The 26,062-nt window shown below is 40.5% G+C and overlaps 1 protein-coding gene across 1 annotated transcript in view; it reads right to left on the reverse strand.

Moving 5' to 3' along the window:
- Positions 1-5,515: 5,515 nt before the first annotated feature.
- Positions 5,516-26,062, reverse strand: part of LOC116069215 (cytochrome P450 4V2) — a 25,849-nt gene continuing 5,302 nt past the window's right edge. The window contains exons 2-11 of the mRNA XM_031339651.1: positions 25,308-25,420; positions 20,303-20,388; positions 19,129-19,319; positions 18,697-18,766; positions 16,637-16,763; positions 14,776-14,949; positions 9,150-9,252; positions 8,412-8,546; positions 8,135-8,314; positions 5,516-6,835 (exon numbers count right to left, since the gene is read on the reverse strand). Coding sequence (XP_031195511.1) covers positions 6,663-6,835; positions 8,135-8,314; positions 8,412-8,546; positions 9,150-9,252; positions 14,776-14,949; positions 16,637-16,763; positions 18,697-18,766; positions 19,129-19,319; positions 20,303-20,388; positions 25,308-25,420 — 1,352 coding nt within the window. The 3' untranslated portion in view covers positions 5,516-6,662. The remainder of the gene's footprint in view (positions 6,836-8,134; positions 8,315-8,411; positions 8,547-9,149; positions 9,253-14,775; positions 14,950-16,636; positions 16,764-18,696; positions 18,767-19,128; positions 19,320-20,302; positions 20,389-25,307; positions 25,421-26,062) is intronic.

Raw genomic sequence — 26,062 nt, forward strand, 5'->3', positions numbered from 1 at the left:
TTGACAAAGAAGAGAGAAAACATCAGTGGACACATGAAACAGCAAAATCTTTTATTATTCCCACTACATTAGCAGAGTCACTGATGGACCAGGGCCACCAGACAAGGACTTGGGAGCCTCATTTCTTCTGACAGCCCCTAATAGGAGCTGAAGCAGGGTTTATGAGCACACAATGTGCAAGCATCTGAATCAAGTTACAGTTATAATCTTCACCAATCAGAACTCAGGGATGAGGGGCTCTCCCAAGTGTTTCATCATTATCAACCAGCATTGAATGTGTTTTTGTCCAGCCAAGCAAACTCATCTGTTAGGAACAGGCATTTATACTGTGGGTAACTATTGTTTCTTAGAGAAGGAGTTGATCAGCTTAGTTAAAATGGAGTCTGAAGTTGTAGTGAAAATTCTAGAATTTTGGTTTCTTTAAAAAAACAGAGATATTATAAGAATATGTTTTTGTTAAAATCCTAGGTGTAGGGATAGGGAGCTGTTTCAAAGCAACTATGATTTACCTCATGCCTTAGCAGAGACGGGGTTTTGCCAGCTGTGCAGAGCTTTGTGATTGTGTGGTGTCTGGAATTCTGAGAACTTTTCAGAGAATGTGTAGATGTTAGCCTTCCCCCACCCCCAGAAGTGGTACAGGTGGTTGTTGGTCATTCAAGGAGCTGGTTGAGGTTTGTTAGCACTCATACTCACAAAAGAAACAAGAAGGAAATCAGAGTCAAAAATCTCTCTCCTCCCCCACCCTTCTGTCCTTCTTTTTTTCCTATCTAGTGATAGGGGGTAAAGCCTGGGGGATTAAGGGTGGGAAAAAAAGTATCCACATAGTAGAGAAGTCCAGCTACATGAAGTCAAAATGGCAGTATGTAAGTTTCTTTTATCTGCTGCCAACATTTAACCCAACGAAAAGATCAGAACGTAATGCTTGTTGAAGAATTTGACCATAAATTTAAAGACAAATTAATGTTAGTTGTGCCCAGACTTTTTGTCACGAGGTTGTGATGCAGTCAGAAGTCCCAGGCCAGGAGAGTGTCACTATACTTTGCAGACTCTCCCATAATGCTGTTCAGACCCCCCATTCTCCAGAATTATGATCCAAATAAACCTCTATTCTGTCTACATTACCCGGTATCAGGTATTTTATTACAGGGATGCAAAACTGGTAGAGACGTAAAATCATAAGGCCACCTGAAGAACTGTACTTACATGAGGCATTTGAAAAGGGCAAGCCCCAGAAGTAAGTAGGGTGGTAATTGTCAGGATCTGAAACTTGGTATCATGGGTGATGTTCATCAAAGGATACAAAGTTTCAGCTTTTAGGACTCATAGATGCCCAGCAATAGCAACATCTCACAGAGACCACAGAGAGCATTCTATAATTACAGAATGGCTTCAAACAACAAACAAATAAACAAACAAACAAACAAGCAAACAATGGTTTCACTACCTGGTCCTCTACAAGAAAGCTTACTAAAACCTGCTAGATAGCACTTCTGTAGTAGAGTTTAGATTCTCTCCTGTTCAAGAACCTCTATTTTATTTTTAACTCTTAGAAAAATGTTTTCAAATACAATAAAATACGAACACTTCTTTGAAACTTCTAACTTTCAGTACTGGGTTTACTGACTAATAATTTACTCCTCTTTTATTTGTTTTGGTTTTAAAAAAATATTTAAAGGCTGTAATTGCTTGCTACTAAATCTACTCTGTTTTCTGTTCAGCAAAAATTATAACATGTCGTTTTAACTAGTAAATTAGATGGAGGGAGTTGGCTCACAAATATTTTATAAATGTTTCTGGAATGCAAAACTGTATTTATTAGAAACAAAGGATAATGCTGCCAATAAATATGCTTGACGTGCCATAAAGCAGCATATTTAAACAGCATGCGGCTCTGCTTTGTAGAGAAAGTGGTACCCTGGCCATCCACAAAGCAAAACTCTCTGCTCTATGATGTGTAAAAAAAAAATGAAATTTGCAATCTCATTGGCCAACTAGGCTCAGCAAGGGGTGTGGGTGGGGTGTGGGGTGTGGGGTCAAGCACCTGCCTTCAGATCACAAGACATGCTCAGGGGTTGCTTGCCTAAAAGTAATATTCTAGATTTAAAACTTCCATAAATATACTTCCCTGCTTGGTCTGAGAATAAAACAGAAGTTACAGTCCCATAATATAGTGAATACTAAAATTTCCTCATGGATTCAGGAGAACAAAATCAATTATGTGGAAGAGAGCCATCAGTAGGCAGGATGCTAAGTGTCCCCTTTAAAGTTCCTACTCTGTTCTTGTGTACTGTGAGGACATTGGGAGCCAGCGCCTCTGCAATGACTGCGGCTCACTGAGAAATGCCATTTTGCAGATAAAGTTAAGGAGACTATTCCGCTGACACTGAGCTCATCGCCACATGGTCTGCATGGGCCAGATCCCTTTAAAGCAGAGTTTTCATTACTGTGTGTATATGTATGTGTGTGTGTGTGTATATCTTTGTGTGTTTGTATTTGTGTATGTATATGTGTTTGTATATGTGTAGCTTTGTTTGTATTTGTGTGTGTGTGCTGTGTGTTTGTATTTGTGTGTTTGTGTGTATGAGTTGTGTGTATGTCTTTGTGTGTTTGTATTTGTGTGTTTGCATGTGTGTGTGTGTGTGTGTGTGTGTGTATGTGTGTACCATGCATGAGCCATGAGATACTTATGGATGTCAAAAGACAATTTACCTGTTTAGCCATGTTATCTACCCCCTGTGCTGCTCTAATGGGGAAATAAGAGGAATTCAGGGATTCCAAATATAAGAGGGCTGAGCAGCAGGGAGACGTCCTCCATGCTGCCTTAGATATGGAAGAGCCCTGAGAAAGGACTTGAGACTCAACACTGCCCAACGGCTGTAAAAAAAAAGCTGTTATTTATTTATCTTATAAAATAAAATAAAATAAAATAAAGGTGGTCTTAGGGCTACAACCACAAAAAATTGAATATTTCCAATGACTGAGTGGGCCTGGAAGAGAGTTCACCTTCTGACCCTCACTTCACATCCTCCAAGTTCTTTTTCCTCACTTTCTAATCAGTATTGCCCCTGGTATGCACACCCTCACATCAGCCAGAGCCCCGCTCAAATGCTGCCTCCTTACAGTCGCTGCCTTCCTTTCCTGCTGTTCACTGTCCTTCTTGCATTGATTACCAGGTATTACGTCATCCATTCTCTTACTCACTCGGTCCTTCTGCATCAGTTGTTCACAGCTTGCTATTAGGACCTGGGACTGCAGTTGTACACTGTCTTGCCCCAGATCCCTGAATGGCACTGGGTGTTGGAATAAAATAATGAATAACTACATACGTGAGAAATTAAGTTCTTAACAAACAAAGGATACCAGAGACAGGTGTTGTGGGTGGCCAGGTTTGCATAAATCATAGTTGTACTGTAAACTAAGCTAAAATGTCCATCTTACATGAGCTAAAACTGACTGTTGGCATAATAGCCTCACTAGCCCTAATGCTAATGAATATTCTGCTCCTGTTAAAGCTAGTTATTATAGCAACTATATTTTATTTGTGCCTAGGCTACATTTTAGGGTATATCACAAAGTAGTGATCAAAGCAAGCCAGTTAGCCTATCACATTGCATACTTACCATTTTTTTGTGGTGAGAGTATGTAATCTGCATTATTAGTTTTCAAGTGTGTAGGCAATACATTGTTGATAAAATTGTTGTTGTCGGTATGAGGAACCCAAGAAAATTGGTCTTGCCTGGGAGTTTTTATCTTCTGATCAACATCTACCTATTTCTTTTACTTGATCCATGGGGAGTAGAACTCTGACATGAAGCTGGCTGGCACCCACTCCAGATGGACTCCTGTGGCTCCTATGTGGCTCCTGATTCTGTTAGTACCATTCTTGGCCTTTGCCCCTCTGGGACTGTCATCCTGAGGAACTGGCCTATTGCCAAGCATGAGGGGCAGGCCTGGACTATAAGTCTATTGGAGGCTAGGAAGGCAGGGATTAGCCTAGAACACCAGTGTTGCCTGATAAAGCTTCAGACTTCAGACCTACAAGTGAGAACTGAACTGTGGATGCACCTAGAGGAAGAGCCATGGAATAAAACCTGAGGTTTAGAGGTGAAATTTGGCCTTAAAAGTCCAAAGTTCCTGGACAAGTAGCTGAGGGAAGTGGTGCAACTATTAATTATTACAGGAGACAGAATTGACCCAGGAATATGTAATACAGCTAGAAAGGCAGAGCGAGCCCACCTTAGTTAGAAAAGGGGGAAATGACTGGTTAGTCTCTAGACTATAAGCAGATTATTTGGCTGCATTATAATATGGATCTAAGCAGTATGATTGAATTTCCAACTTCCTATCATCTAGAAAAGGACATCTATGTGCTACCAAATGATACTGCTGTGAAATAACTAGCCTACATCTGTACAAATAATAACAGCCTACAGTAGAGTTAGTATTTTCTTCAGAAAGAAAATAGGATGAAAACCAAGATGATGTCCCATGAATGGGACTTGATTTTTTTTTTTTTTTTGATTTTTTGAGACAGGGTTTCTCTGTATAGTCCTGGCTGACCTGGAACTCACTCTGTAGACCAGGCTGGCCTCAAACTCAGAAATCCACCTGCCTCTGCCTCCCAAGTGTTGGGATTAAAGGCGTGCACCACCACGCCCGGCGGGACTTGATTCTTTATTGTGAAGCTGAACTAATAAACATGAAGTTGCTTTGAGCTATGAAAAAAAAAAATCGTCCACTAAATCAAGAACACTGCCCTTGGTGTCCAAGGTGTGGTTTGAAGAGTGGTGGGAACCCAGCATCATTCAGGGTTCATCTTTTCTTCTCTCCTTCTTCCCCACTCATCTCTTTCATTCCATCTCCTTGAAGTTGCTCCAGAGGACCCATCAGTGACCTAAAGTTTCCGCTGAAGGTTAACTGTCTCTTCCCTTCAACTCCATCCAGACAAATCCCAGAGAAGATCTCTGGCTTTATCAGGCTTGGGTCAATAAACTCAACTAGAGAAAGCAGCTCAGGCTCTGACACATATGTGCCTGTGCATACATATACCTATACATGCATACTAAATAAAAGAATAAGAAGATGAATGTATAAAAAGTATATAAAGTGTAAAAATGTAAAAAGCAAGGGTTAAATATATGGTATAAATTAGAAGAACCTTCATTTATACAAGAGAAACCAATTAAAAGACCCCCAAATCATTTGAGATGAGATTTTCTGCTTAGTCCCAGCTAGATAGTAACATGAGTCATTTTGTGGACTCTTTTCCAGTGTGTATCTCCCTCTTCAGTGGTTTTTCTTCTCATAAGCTTAGAGCTTGAGTCCTGTGCCCTGGAGCTCCTTGGAGAGTCCAACAGCCCTGTTTGGTAATATTGCCCTGAATGACCCAAATAACTGCTGTTTGATACTGGTTTTATTTGATGATGATTCATAGATACAAATTCTACCCTTTCTGTTTCCTGCTTCTGTTTGCTAGGCCATGGAAAACCGAAAACAAAACAAGCCACACCACCAATCCTGTTAAAAATTATTTATTAAAAGAAGTTTCTAAAAGTCATTGAATGAGGAATAGTATTATATCCCAAATTAAAATGCAAGAGATGGAATTCAATTGCCAACTTGGAAGGGATGCTCCATGGGGCTGAGTTAATTAGATATCTCGTGCTGAACCAAGTGCAATTGTATAGTATAACTAAATATAGAAGAAAGGATTCCTTCTTCTAAAAGTAGAGGAATTACAAGAAAGACATGCCCACACCAAGGGCAGAATTCCTGAGTTCTAATTCATCCAATCATGGCCCTGAGTTCCATAATGCCAAATTATATTGTAGGAGAGAGTATATCAGAAAGGAAGTGGAGAGGCCTCAGTGTAGACATTTAGCTACTTCTAGCCATGGCAGATCTTGGGCACAAGTTTACTGTCTTCTTTATTCCATGCCCTTACTCTTAATGGAATTGCATATAACCAGAATGTTTCTGTGACCACTTGAACTTTAAAATCCACTAATTAAGCTTCTGTGATAGGTTGGATGTTGTGGAGAGGAATCTCTTCCAACAATAAGATGTATAATGTGATTATGTCTACCGAGAACAGAAAGAAGATTCTAGCACACAGTCAACAAGGTGCCTGGAACTTGGCTCGGGCATGCAAGGGTCCTGCTTTTCATCATAAAATCTGAAAGTGCTCTGGCAATTATTCTTGTCATAACTTATAGAATTGGTGACATTATAAAAACTTAAGCCCATTATTCTGAGGGCTTAATTACCCAACATTTTCAAAAGATATGTGAATTTCCAAGTCAACAAGAATATTTTCTTAATTCTGAGATTTCATTTAAATGAGGACCTTTGAGTGTAACCAATAGGATTGGACAGGCCAATGGTCCCTCTGTTATAATTTTTTCTGCATGTTTATGTCACTGCTACTTCAGCTAGCTAACAGTGCCTTTGAGAGGAAGACCAGATGTGACATGGCATCCATATTGGTAACAAACACACAAAAACTCTCAGTAAGAGACTGCATCCCAAGATCAGTGAGGACAAGGAAGGAAAAATGCTAGGTTTGAGGATTCAGAGTTTTCAACTCATAATCTAAAAACTGCAGATACCCTGTTTCCTCTGGAATGAACTTCATCATGGCAAGGTCAGAGCTTGGGATGGAGTTAGGGATCATCTTCATGCCTCCTCTTCAGCTTGATCCAAATGCCATTATTTGGCCTAAGAATCAAATCTCCAGACAGGCCGAGTTCTTCTCTCTTCTGGTTGGATTCTACCCAAAACTGCCTCAGGATACAAGCAAGAATGGTCTTTTCCTCCATGACAGCAAACTTTTGACCTTGAAGTAAATGTAAATAGCATCACTTGAATTGTAGACACAGCTGAAATGTGAGATACAGGAGCTGCATGGCAGCCCCCGGTCACTTCATGTCTACGTAGGCCACAGAACAAAATCCTCGAGAAGAAGGCTGCTAAAACTGAACAGGTCTGAGTGTCCCGTTTGCTCCCACAAGGGCCAGATTATCTGTGACAGCCAGACAACCTTGACTTTCACAGTACCATGGACTTTCTGATTTATAGATTCTATATCTATGGATTCAACTGACCATGGGTTATAATATTTTTTTTAAATTATATCTTTGCTGAACATAGTCTTCTTGTCTCATGATTCATGCCCTATGTAATACAGAACAATTATTTTGCATAGCATATATATTGTCATTAGTATGGTGGAAATCTGGAGATGATTTAAGTATACTCGATATAACTGTGCATTCACATGCAGATTATGCCAGTTTATACACAGGATTTCACATCCTCAGATGGGTCTCTCTGAGAGGCCCTGGACCAAATCTGGTATTAGATGGGTATCAGAGGACACCAAGGGATGACACCTCTCACTCTTTCCACCTTTCATTTGTTTACTTGATATAGAGTCTCACTGTGTAGCCCTGGCTGGCCTTGAACTCACAGAGATTCCCACCTGCCTCTGACTCCTTAAGTACAAGCCACCACATCAGGCAGCTCCTAACATTTTATACTATGAATCTATTTAGAGATAGGACCTTTAAGTAAAAATAAATAAATAAATACATACATTGTATGTTTAAATTTAAATGAGTTAAATGAGGTCATTAACGTGGGTCTCTGTAGGAACTAAGACAATGATATTTAACATGCAGGCACACACAGAGGAAAGACCAAGTGAAGACATACAAAAAGAAGGCTGCCATGTCTAAACCAAATGAGAGAAACCTCCCAAGACACACTGACCCCGTAGCCTTCTGAGCAATGAGAGGTTTAGTTTCTATTGTTGTGAGCCATCTATTCTGCATTCTGTCTCACAGAGATCAACTCTTTCTACTTCTCCATCACTGGGATTACATGTGCACACCATACCCAGCTTTAAGTGCCATCTAGGGACAGCCGTGGGTCCTCACACTTGCATAGTACCAACAGAGCTGCCTCTGCAGCCCCTAACAATGACATACTAGAACTACAGTGTAAAGCAGAGGAGAACAGAACTCTTTTCAAAGTCAACTGCCTATGAGTAACGTCCCTCAGTGCTTCAGAGATTCTTGTGAGAAATCTGTCCCATGGGCCCCGAAAGGTGAAACCCACTTGCATGGATACAAACCAATACAGTTTCTAGGTCCAGCAGAAAATGGCACATAGGCATAGGGATGGCGTCCTTGGGAATTTTCGGGAAAGAACCGCTCTGGCTGGAATTCCTCGGGATCTGGGAAGTATCTGGGGTCGCGGTGTAGTGCGTAGGGAATGATGACTGCTTCTGTTCCCTTTGCGACTCGGTAACCAGCTGTCAATAGTAAGCAGTGTGTCAGGACAGTGGAGCCAGCTAGACATCAGAAGTATAACGCCTGCCTCTCCCCCATGCCACCATTAAGACTACTCACCCACTTCACAGTCTTCGCTAAGACTCCGGGCAAATAAAGGGACAGACGGGAAAACTCGGAGAGTCTCCTTAATGACGCAGTCCAGATATTTAAGTTTCTTCAGGTCTTCCAAGGTGACAGGGCGATGGGATCTTCCTGGTTACAGTAAATGTATAAGAATATATAAAGTCACCTTATTCCATTTATTGAGAAAGGACGTAAAGTGGTAACTGCCAGTAGGGGGCAGGGGTAAGAGGAAGAAAGATGAACGAGTGATTAGCAGAACAGGTTTTCTTCGAGATGCTAAAAATGCTTTAGAGACGATAGTGCTTATTGTACGGTAGACACACATCCTCCTGCTGCCTCACTCACTGTATCAGACACATCCACATGAAAGGACCCTCCATTACCCTCATAACCAGCTCTGCCTTCCTACACAGCATCTTTTGGCATTGCTCAAGGCACAGCCCAAGACACTAAGCTGTAGGCCCATGTGCCTGTTTCACCTACTCAGCATCAGGACCATTGTGAACCGCCTCACTGATCGGTGCATAGTCTGAGCTTCTACTCTGGGATAGTCACATATCAGACATTTGTTAAATGCCTGCTAGGGAATTCACTAGGCCTTGTCAAGGAGACAGGTACAGGCAGGAATCCAACATCACTGCCTTTCTGTTTATAACAATGGTGTCCCTAGGGATCAAGAATGACCATTGGACTCAGAGTCCCCAACAGAGCTAACAAAGGGGCCCAACATACCAAACACGTCATCCAGCTCCTTGTCCACTTTCCTCTGGACTTCTGGATTAGAACCCAGTAGGTATAAAGACCAGTTTATTGCAGCAGCAGTTGTATCATGACCCTGTAAATATAAAAAGGAGACGTTTAGATGCGAAGTCCTGTTGGGGTACGTGTGAGGAAGAAACTGAACTCACTCTGTTTCTCCCAGCTACGGTGTGACTGACACACCTAAGTCATTCAGTGCAGCTGCTCACCTCAGTGAGAGAGAGATCTGACAGTTTCTTAGCTGGGCAGAAGTGGCACACTCCTGTAATCACAACACTTGGGAGGAGGCCGAGGCAGGAGGATTGCTGTACTGGTTAGTTCTCACTGTCAACTTTATACACCCGGGAAGAGAGAGACTCGATTGAGATATTGCCTCCATCATACTGGCCTGCAAACACATGTGGGGCCTTCTACTTGATTAATGATCAGTGTGGGAGGGGCCAAGTAGGGCTGAGCTATACAGGAAAGGTAACGGAACCTCAGTGGAAGCAAGCCAGTGAGAGGAGTTCCTCTGTGGTTTCTGCTGCAGGGTTCTTTCTGCCTTGAGTTCTTGCTTTGGCAGGCCTCCTGCGCTGGTGCAGACCACCAAGGGCTATTTGTGGGCTTCTGAGCGTGTTCTCCCACTGAAGACATTGGTTATCAGCCAATTTAAGACTTGGTTAGTCTCAGGCAAAATGCTAAGCATTTTGTAGAAATTAATCTCCATAACTCCAGGAAATAGTCATTACTAGCATTCATTCATATTTTAGAGATTTTTTAAAAAAGTTAAATAACTTCCCAAGGAAGTGAAAGCAGGAAACGAACACTAGCTCTGACGACAAATCAGAGCCTGCAGCACTTCTGCTCGGAGACTCTGGTACGACCTGTGGTAGGGAGTCAAGTCACCATCGGGACAGCCTGATGCTCCACCTGCTCCATATTTCAGGCCTTCACATCATTCCTCCTTATACCTCCCTGGGCTATTTCCATATCCCTGCAGCCCTTTACAAAGCAACTCGAGGGCAGCCATTGCTATTGCTTGTCTGTGCTAATTCAGCTAAGGAAGCGCTCCTAACAACTTAGTGGCTGCTCTTGACTATAAAGGGGTAACCCTCATTCAAGTAGGTGGGAGAAGACGTCTCCCGAGCTTCCTGTAGATGAAGTAAAACATGCCGAAGACTTTCCAGAAGCAAGCACCACAATGGCTGAACCAGTTAATGGCTGGAACCTGAGGCAGGAGAACCTGGAGTTAATGGCTTGCAACCAGAGCATGGAGGGTAGCTCAGTATTATAACTGAACATGGCAGGCTTCTACTCAGTACAACAGAGAACAACATCAAGACTTCAAAACATGTTAGAGCTGCCGCCGGCATCAGATTAGCCTGGCTGTTCATACAAGAGGGAAAGGATGGTTATTGGTGGGCACTAGATGTGTAGGCTTGCACATATACACATGTACATATGTACTGTGTATATGGATACATATGTGCATATGTTGCTATGTAAGAACATGGGCAAAGTAGAGATGGTGCGAGTGCTAATAATGTACTTGCTGCATGGCTCTTATATGACTTCTATGATTGTCATGTACTTTTAGTGATCTAATCTTCATAACTAGTCCACAAAGCCTGTGGTAATAAAATAGAATAGAGAGTGTGGTTGCTTGAATAAAAATGGTCCCCATAGGCTCATATATTTCAGTGTTTGGTCATCGGGGTGTGACACTACTTGAAAGAGATTAGGAAGGAGTGTGTCATTGGGAGTAGGATTTGGAGTTTCAAAAGCCCAGGCCAAGCCACGTGTCTCTGTCCTCGTTGCCTCAGATCTGAATGTAGACCTCTCAACTACTTCTCCAGCACCATGTCTGTCTGTGTGCTGTGATGCTTCCTGGCATGATGACAGTGGACTAAACCTCTGAAACTGTAACCAGCCCTAGTTAAATGCTTTCATTTACAAGGGTTTCTATATGGTCATGGTGTTTCTTCTGATCAAAAGAACACTGACAGCTGGGGCTATAGCCCAGTGGAGAGGGTTCATCTATTATGCACAGGGCCCTGGGTTCAATCCCTATGACTGAGGGGAAAAGCAAATACTAAAGCCCAGTGGCCCAGAAAAGCTAGGTCAAGTGCTTGAGGCACTTTTGAGTGGATTGGAACTGTGATTTGGCCCCAGTTAACATTTCTCTGCCTCTTGGCTGACTAGGATATCTATTTTCTCCTTAAGATGGCATTTTAGAAAGTTATGTATTCGTTACCTTTTGTTGCTATGATAAAATACCATGATCAAAAGAAACTGGAAAAAAGTTTGTTTTGGTTGTGGTTCCGGAACAGAAGGCCGTCTAAGTGCTTTGAAGCTAAAGCCCCACAGAGCAGACATGGAGCACAGGATTTGATATTTGGCCTGCTGTTCTTTGGTCTTGCTTTGGTTCAGTGTTTCATGACTACGTATTCTTCTCTTTTGGAAAAGAGTGTATATTCTAGGCTATTTATACTGGAAATGTGTAGTTAGTGTTTTGATTTCACATGAGTCACGGTTAAAGAGACTGCCATGAGTCATAGAAGAGACTTCAGACTTTTGAACAGGGAGATTGCTAAAGACTGGGATTTTTAAGTTGGGATAAATGCATTTTGCCCCATAAGATAGGCTGAGCCTGTTGGATAAAGGGACTAAATGTTGGTGGTTTGAATGAGAAATATCCCACATTGACTCAGGTATTTGAGCACTTGGTCCTGGCTTGCTGGCACTGTTAGGGAGGTCATTGGGCATTTAGGACGTGGAGACTAGCTGGAGAAAGATACTCTCTAACATGGGCCTCTCCCAAATTGGACCTCATCCTCTCAGCTACCTATGTGATAAAGGTGATCAGCCAACAGTTGTTTTGTTGGGGATTGAACCCATAGCCTCACACATACTAGGCAAGTAATCTGCCACTGGCCTTGACCCAAAAAGGGAATTTTAAAACCATTCATCTAGATCTCTGTTTACCACATAGAGAAGCCAGTTAGAGCTGGAATGGCACTTTATTTAGTTCACTGGCACAGATCCAGAATAAGAGCACAGGTCTTCAGACTTTCTGTACCACTGTGCTCTCTCATGTGATAGCACCCTTCCCTAGAGGAAAATGCATTGGGCAATCCCATTTGCATATTGTTGCTTTTGTTGCCCATGTTTTTAGGGCTTATCTTCCAACAATGAGTTCCTAGACCACTCATTAGGGAGCTCTCCCCATATTTTTTTTCCTTATTAGTTTTACAGTTTCATGTCTTACAGTTACATTTTAAATCCATTTTGAGTTCATTCTTGTGTAAAGGGTTGAATTCAGTTTCTATCCTTCTGCATGTAGCTATCTAATTTTCCAGACACTGTCTAATGTAGTTTCTTCCCACTGTGTATGCTCAGCATCTCTGTCATACATCGACGGATTATCAATGCAGAATTACTTCCTGGATCTCTAATCTATCCCATTGGTATATGTGTGTGTGTATGTGTGTATATATATATATATGTATATATGTATGTATATATATATGTGTGTGTGTATATATGTACATACATACACATATATACATATGTACATATATACATATATATACACACACATATATACATACATATATATAAATATACATATATACAGTATATATGTGTGTGTATGCATGCTTGTATGTATGTGTATATGAATATGAATATGAATATGAATATGTATGTATGTGTATGTGTATATGTATAGTTTCTATGTCTACATCTATGTACATATATATTTATGGCATAACCATGCTGTTCCAGCTACTATAGCTTTTAAGTGTATTTTTAAAGTAACTGAATGACTTCTTTATTCTTTTTTTGCTCAAGACTGTTTTGACTTTTCAGTGTCTTTTATGGTTGGTTTCATTTGAATTTTAAGCTTGGTTTTCCTATTCTCCAAAATAAATCATTGGGATCTTGTTAAGAACTCCACTGAATATGAATAACAGAGATAGTTATCAACAAGTGACTGGATTTTTAAAATTGTAGGCTATGTATAATCTCTTTTAAAACTAGGATATCCTATTATTTGTGATAATATGGATGAATCTTAGAGAGCATTATGGAAAGTAAAATAAGCCAGGACAGAAAGAAAACATGACCTCACCAGCATGTGGATGCTAACACTAGTTTAACTCATAGGCGTATCCAATAGAAAGACGGTTGCCAGAGGGTGGCTGGTGACTGGGGAGGATGGGAAGGAGAGATGCTCAACAAACACAAATCTCAGATGTAAGCAATGAATCCTCATGGTCTATAGCACAGGTTTGTGGCTACAATTAATTACAATGTATTATATACTCCTAAAGAGTAAAGTTTGGGGCTGGAGAGATGGCTTAGCAGTTAAGAGCACTGGCTGCTCTTCCAAAGGTTCTGGGTTCAATTCCCAGCAACCAAACGGCAGCTCATAAAGGGGCCTGAAGCCCTCTTCTCACATGCAAGTGTACATGCAGAAAGTGTGCTCAAACATTTACGCATTCAAATCCTTTGAATGTTCTCACTTCAGAATTGGGTAGATGGACACATTAATTAACACAATGTGCACATTCCCTAATGTGTACATGTATCCAAGTATCACACTGGACTCCAGAACCATAAACAATAATTATTTACCAGTTAAAAGTGAATTAAATAAAAATTAAAATGCTAACAAAAATTCCATTAGAATCACAAACTGGTTAGATTATCTTTGTCTAAAGCAACTTCATAATGATAGCTAAGGGTCAGACTTGAAAAGAAGTGCAGTGAACAAAAACAAGAAAAAATAAAGAAAAGGAGTGCAATGGCCCTGTTTGGGGAGGTTAAGAAAAAACATAAGGCAAGATAGGGAACTGAGCACAATGTGAGACTTTGTGTCTTCTTAGGAGAAGTCTGGAGACCCTTAAAATTTCTTAATAAAAATGATGTATCTATCATCATCCTGTTCTGAGTTTTATAGTTTCTGATGATGATACTAAAATTTTCCAGTTATACTAAAATTGATTTTTTAAAAATCTATGCCAGTAATTCAAGGGGTCATTGAAATTGGAAATATTTTAAATTACATTTATTTGTGTGTGTGCCCACACTAGACTGCCTGCATGTGCCTGTATGTGTATACATGTGATGTGTGTATGTGATGGCACGTGCATGGAGGTCAAAGAATGAATTGTTGGAGTTTGAATTTTCCTTCTACCATGTTGGTTGCAGCGATCCAACTCCAGTGGTCAAACTTGGTAGCAAACACTTCACTCCTTGGGGTATCTTGATGGTCTCACTTCAGTGGAGGATTTTTTTTTTGATAAGATGTATTTTTATGTGTATTGGTGTTTTGTCTGAATGTATGTCTGTATGAGAATACCATATCCCCTGGGAATAGAGTTACAGGCAAGTGTGAGTGGCCAGGTGAGGACTGGGACTTGAACCTAGGTCCTTTAGAAGAGCAGCCAGTGCCCTTAATTGCTAAGCCATCTTCCCAGCAACCCACCCCGTTTGCTTGCTTGTTGCTGTGGTGCTGGGAATGGAGCCCAGTTCTTGCGTTAAGCAGGTGTTGCTGCCATGGTACATCCTGATTCGCGAAATACAATAAGGAAAATTACCTGGCAACAAATGTTACCTCAAACATGAAGGTGTCAACTTCCTCTCGGATGTCTTCGTGGCTTAATCTGTTTCCTTCCTCATCAGTCACACTCAAAAGCAAGTCAAGGAAAGCTTTGCGCTTATTTCTGGAGGGGATGGGACCCATACATTCTTCCTCTGCCTTCCTTTCATTGACCCGTTCAGCAATGACCTGTAGGATTTCAATAATGTTGGACCAACACTTGCACCTTTGGTGAGGCATAATGGTCCAGTTTCCTATGAAAACATGCTGTCTTCTTTAACTCCCCCTCCCTTCTTAGTTCATTTCAGTGACAACTTAGGGTCTTGTGAACCAGCACCAACACCTCTGGTTAACACCACAGATGTCATGAGCCAACATCAGATACCAAGTCACCCTGCATGCTTGCTCTTCAGTGATCCCAGTATGCTCTGCCCTTGAGTGCTCATGTGACTGGGTCCCTTGCAGCTTTCAGGTCTTCTCTGCTCATGTCTGCTCTTGTCCCTAACACTCTGCAAGCTCCTGACTTTTCTTCACAGGCCCCCATTTCGCTTATTACATGAAAAGCACTGTGTTTGCATTGTAATCCGTTGCCCCACAACCTCAAAACCACCCTCCACTTAGAAGAGCCTGCCTTTGTATATTGATTTTCTTCCCAGATCACTGGCAAGCATTCTAGAATGCTCAATAGATACGTCTGAATTAACAACAAAAATAGTCCATACACTTGCTGTGCTTACACATATTTTCTTTTTCCGCATGGGTAATTCAGTTATCTTATGAAAAGGCTTAAGTGGGTAGATTCTCAAAAATTTGGGAGAAAAATACTGTCTTCTTTGATTCTTTGTAGATTTTCAAGTGTTTATGTCTCAATATATTTTTCAATATTTGCAAAATGAATGGAATTTTCTATGTAGTCTAGAATGATTTACTTCACTAATGTCAATGCATGACATTTGTGGGGGGATGTAATTGTAAAATATGACCTGCTTCTCCTTCTGCTACCTGATGCCTGTACTGTGGGCAACTCAAGGCATTATCTCATTCACTTAACATCCACTGACTTAGCCACGTGATCCATTGGTGGCTTTTCCTTATCACAAAGAAGAAATCCCAATATACTTCAAGCAATAATTATAGGAAAGAAAGGAGATATTTAAATGGGAACATTTCAATACACTTAAGTTGCATTTTGATGTGTGGTTTCAATTAAACTTTGCTCTTTGATAAACATGTCTTCAGTCCAAAAATGAATCCCCTATGCTTAAAATAAAGCCCCTATCTCCTGCTTATTTTTCAATTCGGAAAGAAAATAGTACTATCAAATTATTTTTCACTGAATTCTACTCTGTGCTGAGTTAGATGTTCTTTCATCTGAGAGCTACTACTGTCTTCCCAAAACTTCCCAAGATACTCATGCATGGAACTCCACCCCTTTCCTCTCTCATCCAGAACCCTGTTGGTTAATAAGCATTCAAAGTCCATAGATGTTCTTTAAATGTTGTTATAGATAACCTACTCTCCTAGGTTACTCTCCTAGACAGTAGGAAACGTGCTTGTTTAATTCATTTCTCTATTTCCAACACTGGGTACAGGACTTGACACTCAGCAAATATGTCATTAATGCTATTTGAATATGTAATTTAAATGTAATATTGATCTTTTTTTTTAAAAAAATTGTATTTAATTTAACTATTGTGGAACAAATATTCTACCATATAGTCTACATTCGAGTTTGTTATGAAAACAAAACAAAACAAAACAAATTACTGGACTGAAGACTATTCTAACATTTGGTAATAGCCGCATGACCTTGTGAAATCATTTAATTCCACTTGATTCTATGCTTTGTATATAATAACGCACACACACAACTTACATTGTTGGTGAAAGTATGTAGGCTCTTGAGTCCCCTTTTATGGTCCCGTCCTTCTTTAAACATAAGGTACCAAAGGTCAGGCCAGAACCAGGGCATCTTCATTCTTCGATATATCATATCACTCATCCTATAAATGAGATAACATCACATTTTATATCAGAACATTAGCTCCTGACCTTTGGCACCTGGCCTTGATAAAGGTAATAAATGAAATGTTGCTGATTACTCTTGAATGCTAATAGATATCCATGTTTGATGCCAAATGGTGAAATAAGAGACTAATACACCCACCATGGCACTGAAACAAATAATAGATGTATTAGAGAAATTAAAAAACAATCCGCTATGAAACATGCAGATGGCCTCTGGTCAGTGCTTTTGTTTCTACAGTGCGAGTTCACAACTTCCCAGGAATGTTGGCAAACATTTGTACCAAAGGTTTAGATTAAAACCTGCCTTTCTTTAAGCTCTCTACTCCTACCCAGTCACTCTTCTGAAGTCAGTGAGATGGCTCAGCAGGTGAGGGACCCTGCTACCAGGCCTGAGCACCCGAGTTCTGACCTTGGGATACACATGACAGAAAGGAAGAACCAACCCCAACAAGGTGCTCTCTGTTTCTACATGTGCACCAGGATACATGCACATGCACACACATGTGCACGCACAAAATAATTTAAAAGGGTGTAGAAAAAGAAGTGGTCTTTGACAAGAAATCACCTGCCATGAGGCTGTGTCCAGCACTTGCCTCTTATTTTAAGCGACAGGGCAGACAGTCCACCTCTCAGCCTTCTTTAGAACAGACTCAGTGACAGCTCCTTAAGGGGGCCTTTCCTGGACACTATTTTCTGGAACAGATCCATGTTTGGTAATCTGATAACAACTTGACCTTTTCTTTGTCAACAACTGTTCTAATTCCTAAATTTATATTTCTTGGTTCAGTCTCCTATGCTGTTCTACTACTGTCTCTGTCAGTTTAAGGCTGACCAGTAACTGTGCGATAGCTGCTTGATCAGAGCTGTTCAATAAATAGTTGTTCAGATGAACAATTGTTCAGTTGAACAATGAATTAATATAGTATCAAGCAAATCAAATCCCATTTTCATCTCTTAATAGGTAATTCCAACCACTTTTAAAGTTAAAAAAAAAAAAAAGCTGCCTCGACTGCAAAATCAGCACCCATTCAATGCAGAAGAGACAGAAGAAAATACATGGCATCAAGAATTTCTCAGTAGAGAAGAAAAACACACGTGGAACAATGATAGCCGTGGGGCATTTTCTCAATTAGTGATCAAGGGGGTAGGGCCCCTTGTGGGTGGTGCCATCCCTGGGCTGGAGGTCTTGGCTTCTATAAGAGAGCAGGCTGAGCAAGCCAGGAGAAGCAAGCCAGTAAGGAACATCTCTCCATGGCCTCTGCATCAGCTCCTGCTTCCTGACCTGCTTGAGTTCCAGTCCTGACTTCCTTGGTGATATACAGCAATGTGGAAGTAAGTCAAATAAACCCTTTCCTCCCCAACTTGCTTCATGATCATGATGTTTGTGCAGGAATAGAAACCCTGACCAAGACACCAACCAACCAACCAACCAAACAAACAAAATACACAAAACAAAACAAACAAAAATGAATGGTAATGTAAATATCTGTGTTTTTCAATGGTCTTAGGTGACCCCAGTGACAAGATCGCTCAGTCCCCAATGGTGTCACATCCTGCAGGTTGAGAAGCACTGTTCTAGAGTGCCCTTCTTACAAATAAGTTACATATAGAAATAGTTGCCATGCTATTAATGCTTTTATATCTTTCTTTGGTCGTTTGGCATCAAGATGCAGTTGGAGATTTTAAATTTCTGCAGCACTCAGGTATACCATAACTTACATTTACAACAAATTCCATTGCTAAAGTTGACGTTTATGTTCTGAGCTGAAGCTTTTTTGTTGTTGTTTAAATTTTCACTTCAAACATAATACTACATAAACGGATGTGATTAGCAATGGTTTTCAAGCCCAGATTAGTAACAATTTTAAGGAAAATTAGAAGATGCTCCCCCCCCCCCCACGTACTTACCTATACACTGTACGGACGTACTCAGAATCATCATTACTTTGAGCTCCGATGTTCTTCCCCATAGCTGTTTCTGCAAAACACAGATGAGAAGCAGCCATATACTATGCAGTCAGTCAGCTTGTGTTTGCTGGGTGGCGAGGGACACTGAGAGACACCCAATCCTGTGCTGTTCTCTTCCATTTGCTCTTCTTTTCACTTCTTTATCGCCTACTTCCAGTTCTTGTCATCCTTTCTCCTTTGACCTTTCAGGCAAGGTGACAAGGTGACTGCTCTAGTGGTCCCCTAGGAATGGCTGCCGCTTTTGGGAGAGGTTCATATCAGTAACACCACCCTGAAGGATACGGGGTCCTTTCCAATCAGTCCCCTCATTTGTCCTACCCACGGAATCTTAATTTCTATTTAATTTCCACAGCGTAAACTGATCAGACTCACCACAGATTATATCCAGGGCACAAAGAGTGATGTGGAAAAAGCAGTTAAAGGCTTCCTGGTTGACATGGTTTTCAAGCTTATTAACCAATATATTAGCTTGCTCGTTCATGACATCCAAGAAATCCTCCAGAATTGTAAAATGGAAAGTAGGTGTTAGCATCTTCCTCCTGGTGCGCCATTTGCTCCCAGTGCTGCAAGCACAGCACATCGGCATCAATCAAAGAGGGACCAGAGTCACTGTGTGGCAGCCATGATGAACTCAGAGCAGTCAATACAATTCACAACATCTCAATGATCTCACTCGAACAAGAAAGAGAGGTGTATGTGATATTCTCATGAATGCCCCCCCCCGGAGTAGATATTTGGACCTCGTTCTATGATGTAAAGAGTTAAACTTACTTCCATAAAATAGAAAATGTTGAGATGATTTTGCCTGTTGCCAAGAGGAATTTCTGAAAATCGATTCTTCCCCTAAGCTCTATACTTGAGACACCCACATGCTCCATGACTCGACCTTAATTTCTATGGTTGGAATCCTGCAAAATCGTTTAGACCAAATGCCTTTCCCTGGCTGAGCCTTCTCTTGGGGAGAGAAGTTTATTTCCAGGGGCCAGATCAAGGCTGACTTGTGTACTCCTCTGGGCTCTGTCTTTGCAGCTAGCTTCTCGAGGCTTCCCTCCATCACTTATGCTCACGTTTCTGCACACTTCCTAATTCTTAGGGTGCTTTCCACACTTATTAACTTGTAACTTCTGGTTGTAAGCATGCCTGGCTAGGGACTGTCTCTTTCCATGGCTAGAGGTTATGAGACACATGGAGGCTGTCTATCAAACAATCAGACACGGTCTTACTGTTTAGTCTCAAACCCTGGAACACATAGCTGAGGTGCCTGTTTAACACATCAAAGTAGACCTGGCCAACGGGTTCTCTCCCACATTCTTCCATCTCCAGCCCAGGGTCTATCTGCTCCTCTTTGTACCTTTGCCCCTTTGGTTCCTGCACCTGGTCCCCTCTCCTCACGTGGCTCAGGGGGATGTCAACTCTGGACTCTCCCAGATGTCTTTGCCTCCGACTACACTCTCCCTTTGCTCTACAATAAACGTTCTCATCCACCATACCTCGGAGCAGTCATGTCCCTTTCTTTTCTTCTTTCTTTTTTTGTGCATTCACTCACCTTGTAAGAAGTCCTAGTCCCAGCCATGGCTGCAGGAACTTGTACATAAATGATTTATCAATTTGCTTCGAACTGGTCAAAATCACCTTTAAAAGATATTATTTTTTTTAAAAAAAATAAGCGAAGAATTTAAACATGAAAACAATTATTAAAGGATCAGACCTAGGGCATTGTCTGCTTTTCAGATCAATATTTTATCAACACTTGTTTTTTCTCTGTGGTTCATTAATTTTTACATCTCAAAGACATCTACTCAAGAGTTTTGAACATAATTAACTTGTCATTCATACTTGGGGACTAAATGGAGCTGAGGAAACTGGGGAGGTGAATCCCCTGATTGCCTTTGGCTTTTGTTTGCACTATGAGGAATTCTTTGTCTCCTGAATTTGCATTTGTGCATGGTACTTAATGACTTTACTTATAGGACCTGGAGTTAAGTCATTATTAAAGTCAATCTATGAGCTTTTAAACACTGGTCAAAAGCATTGTCCCTGGTGTCCTGGCCATGGGACCCTTGATTCAGAAACATGGGGAAAAAACATTTCATTCTTTGGAACCAAATTAGAGTAGCTACACAGGCTTATGGAGAGAAAAGGGGGAACTTACAAAAAACAAAAGTAAAACCTCTTATTGAAGCACATACACTTCCTGGTCCTAATTCTCCATTCTGTCTGACCCTACCTTGCCCTGCTAGTCCATCCAGAGCTAAACATTTGCCTTTACTTGAAAAGTCATGCTACTACCTTGAATATAAAGGATGAGCATGATGTTTCTTTGCTGATACAAATTTAAAAGCTTTTAGAAGTCTGTTTAGTCATCTTTTTTTTTAAAAAAAAGAAAGAAAAAGAAAAAGATAACCTTTAAAATAGAGACTTATAAACTGTGGCTCAAAACAACTTGCCAGTACCCTGATTAATAAATAAACCAGTCTAACCCCACAAGTGCTTAAAATGATGGCCCATATATTAATTAAATTCTGGCAGCAGTCCTATAGTGGTCTACTCCTACAAACTCCCTCTCCTGCCATGGTCCCTCAAAACAACCATGTTGTTGTTATTGATTTAAAGATCTGTTTGTTTTTTATCTTATTATTCCTTTACACATTGATGATGTAGGAAAAAAAATTGCCTTTTCAATGCCCACTCTCAGTTATCTAACACCAATGTCTCAGTTTCATTGGAAAGTTCTGCTTCAATATGATCAATACCCTTACCTCTGCCAATGGTGATACAATAAGGCAATACTCCTTACTTTATACAAATGTCCTAAGATTTATATACATTTCATTTTTTAGAGGATGCCTTATTAGCCTCCTCTAATTGTTTTAAAAGATTTCCAAGCTTCATGATAAAACTTCCATTTACAGCTTACTCCAGGCACAATTCAGCTAACTGTTCATACAGCTATATACTGCTACTAATTCTTTCATTAGACCTCATTAGTTACAATTGTCTGTTCACACCCCCAAAGATAACTTCAACAGCTTTTAGGCAATGTCAATTAACTTTGACCTTCCTTGAAAACTCCCAATACCTTTCAGTGAGAAAAGAAAAAAATAGGACATTGTCTTAAACTCACCTCAGATGACAACTGTCATGCAGTGGTTACAGCTGTTAGCCCAATTAACCCTCCCTCTTTAGTCATTTTAGAATGGCTATTTCTTCCCCAAACAAAAAACTTTTTGCCCCAAACCAATGAAGAGTAAGCCTTACTCAACCGGCTGAACCAAAGCAATCCATTCTTCCGAATATCAAGACATGTTCACTTTTTTTTTATCAACCTCAGAAGAATGAGAAATAACATTTGTAGGGCTTGGGAGACAAATTTCTCTTTGTTTCTTTCCATAAAGACTACATGTGCAATCATATCACTTCCCATAGAGACCTTTCTCCCATAAATACACATCCTGTTTCTCATGCACTAACCATTTTATCAGATGGAGCCAACAAGTCAGACAAAGGGGGCCATTGCATAGCACTCTGATGCTGGACTGTGGCACACTCCTGTAAACCCTATAAGAACTACCACCCAATCGGCAAAACCTTGGTCAGTCCAGCCTGCTTCCTGACATCTCCATGACTAACCATTCAGTCTATAAACCACTTCTCTGTGTGTGGCTCAAGCCATTCCACGTTTATCTCAAGACTCCTTCTTGTCATCATTATCTGAAATGTCCCTTTAGACTAATTCAGTATATTCTTATTCAATCCGTGTAGGAGTAACCAGCCCATCACAGAAGAAAACCATCACGCTGACACTTATTTGCATCTTTTCTTGAACAGGCTGCTGCTCTCCGTTCCTGGTTTCACCAAGAAGCTAAAGCTTTACAAAAATAACTTTAGTTATCATAGATATAGCTTCAGCAAATCATCCAGTCCCGTATCAACGGTCAGTCATTGGATTCCACCATCCCAAAAGGAGTTAACTCCCCATGGTCTTTATCCTAGTGATCTCGGGCAAATACATATAGTTTGTGTATGTTTCTTTGGTTCTTTTAAATTTGTTCATGTTTGCATTGATACTGTTTTAGTCTTTATTTTTGTTATTACATAAACCCATGAATATGCTAGAACTATTTCCAGATACCTATTACCTGCTTTCTCTGTAATGGGGGGGTCCCCAGAAAAATTAAAACAATTAACACCATACTGGTACATGAGAAAGTTTTATCTCATTTTGCCAACTGAGGACAATTATGTCTGTCATGGTGTTCCATATAACTGTCAAGGACAAGCCATAGTTAAATGAGCCCATTTACTATTAAAAGCTCAAATATATAAATGAAAACTAGGGAATAAAGAATAAAGAATTTCTTTATTCCTTCCCTAACCCGTGTAGGAAAATGTTATTAAGAAGCAAAAAGGTTTTTAAAAACCAAACCAAACAACAACAACAAAACCGCACAAGGTTTTATATAAACTCCCTCCAGAGCTCCTCAAGGAGGTGTAACACATTCCATTTGTTAATTGGGTCTGAGGCTCCACGTCTTTGCTTTTTTTCTACAGACCTTCTCTGGGCCTCGGCATGACTGAGAAAAGCTATACCATAGGCTGGCACCAGAAGACTGCAACCTGACAACAGAAGGTGGACCCTCTTTGGAATTTAAAAGGCTTTCCATATTTCCCAAGAATCACTAAAACCATAGCAATGCTAATTCAAGCCACTCCTCCAACATACCATCCAACCATCAATGGCCTCTTTGATTGACTTGCCCCTTAATTAATAAAACAAGGGGCTTAGGATTGTAGGAATAATTTTTCTGAGATTGCTGCCCGTAGCTTGCCTTTACAGATCAAACTTTCATCCCATCTGTAACAAGCTTATAATGTGACTTGAGGACAGTTATGCTATGTTCTCATCCTGTGTAAATGCTGTATATTCAGCCTGCTTAGAATTAACTGACCCTTAAGAAAAGCAGTGGAATCAATCTTACTGTACTTTGGATTCCCAATGTAATGAACTCCTATAAGCTCATCTGAATGTACAGTAGTCCCTACTTTTTCTTCATAACCCATTCATGCCTCTGACTCAGAAGAGCGTACACATACCTAAGATGTGGCAATTAGACCTAAGACTGTCCCCTGAAAGCAGCAAGGCTTTGAAAGCAAGACATGCACACACACACACACACACACACACACACACACACACACACACACACACACAATGTTGAAAGAAGCATGTGGGTAGACATTGATAATATCTGTGGCTTTATGTGCTATTCTGAGTTAAAGGGAATAGAAAAACATTTTTTCACTTTATGAGAATTCTATAAAAGATTGATAAAGCCAAAGTTCCTCACTGCTTCTCAATGTGATAGTCAGTCACTGTGCTGTTTAATAAATGGAGTGAAAAGCCTCTATTTGGTTTGAATGAGAATGCCCCCCGCCATAGGCTCATACAATTGAATGTTTGTTCACCCACTGGTGGAACTATTTGAGAAGAATTAGAAGATGTGACCTTGTTGAATGAAATGTGTCATGGAAGGTTAGCTTTGAGTTTCAGAAGCCTATGTCATTGTTAATTAGCTGGATTCTTGTGGATTGAGATGTGAGTCTTAGCTTCTACTTTAGCACCATGCTTGCCTGCTGGCTGCTTCCTGCCGCCTCCTCCTGCTACCCACTGCCCCCTCCATGCTGCCAGCTGCTGCCTGCCTGCTGGCCCCTGCCATAATGCTCATGGACTCTAACCCTCTAACACTGTAGCCCCAAATTAAACTCTTTCTTTTATAAGTGATCTTGGTCATGGTGTTTCATAACAAGCAATAGAACTAAATAATTAAGAAAACCACTGTCTGTTCCAGGCATCAAGTCAGAAAACTCCAGAAGACTCTGGGCTCACTCTTAGGCAAACAACATCAAAGCTTAGTTTCTTTATGCTTCATATCCCCAGTACAATAATAAATATATCGTTAATATAATATGAGGTCCCGAAAACCATGATGAAAACACTCCTAGATTATTAGTCGTGAATTTTGAACTCTTAAAACTGTGTCTGGCACACAAGGCTTGGTGCAGGGTCATTGTACCCACTACTCAGGAGGCTGAGGCAAGTTAGAGGCAAGTTCAAGGGTAGCCTGGAGCTATCGGATGAGGTCAAGACTGCCTTGGGCAACCCAATGTCTCAAAATTAGAAAATAGAAAAAGACCCCAATGGAAGAAGATTTTCATGACATGCAATGGTGTTAGATTTAATCTCCAGTACAAAACACTAAAACCCAGAAATAACAACAGTGATCTCTGTCAGAAATTTCTTTTAAAAGCAGAGCAAGTACATTGAGACCTAATAAGAGATACACACAGCCATGGGGAATCATTCTTTCAGGATTGCAACCAAATTGCAACAGTAATTCACTGAGTGGCCTACACAATGCCTTATGAATGTAATGCTCTTTGGAGAGAATGTAATGAAATTTGAAGATGTGTTTGTTCCTTGTGTTCTGATGAAATTCTTGTATCATAGCCCATACAGTGATCTATCTTCCATTGTAATCCTATCTACTCACCTCCACATTCTCTGCCTTATAAAGTGCCACCATGGGCACTGGTCCAATCCAAAGCTTAACGATCGGCAGATGTCGAAATTCTTCTGTATACTGAATTAGCTGCTGAAAAAATTCTGGAAGAAAAATGTTTTTGTCTTAAATTCAATTGAGAATTTGTTTATTCAACTGTACAGGTGTTCATTATCTCCTTTCAACAAATACACAAGACATGTTTTATATCACTGTTAAAGGAACCTGGAGAGGGGGCGTGAGCTCACAGGAGTTAGACAACATTCCTGCAGCTGTAAGGTTATTTAAAAAAATAATATCTATCCTTCAGATAAATGTAACAATGATGTAAGTTATTATAAGATAACTATTAGGATTTTATGTGATAAAATGCACATTCTTAATAAATCAATGGACCTGTAAAAATAGTAAAACCTAGCTTTAGGCCAAGACTCAGAACTTGACATCTGAACCATTGTATCACACTTGAAAAAGAGACCCCAAACGTCTCTTAGATAAAAGTATTGTCAAAATAGCAGGGAAAGAGTTAGAAAGATGGTTCAGCCAGTAAAAATGTCTGCTGCCATGCATGGCCACCTGAGTTTGATCCTTCGAGTCACACGGTGGAAGGAAAAAGTTGGCTCTAGGTAGACAATGTCCTTTGACCTCTTCTACACGTGCACTGTGGTATAGCATGCATGTGTACACACACACACACACACACACACACATAGTATACACACACACACACACACACACACACACAC

This window comes from Mastomys coucha, unplaced genomic scaffold (assembly GCF_008632895.1).
Source record: "Mastomys coucha isolate ucsf_1 unplaced genomic scaffold, UCSF_Mcou_1 pScaffold22, whole genome shotgun sequence".
Classification (NCBI taxonomy): Eukaryota; Metazoa; Chordata; class Mammalia; order Rodentia; family Muridae; genus Mastomys; species Mastomys coucha.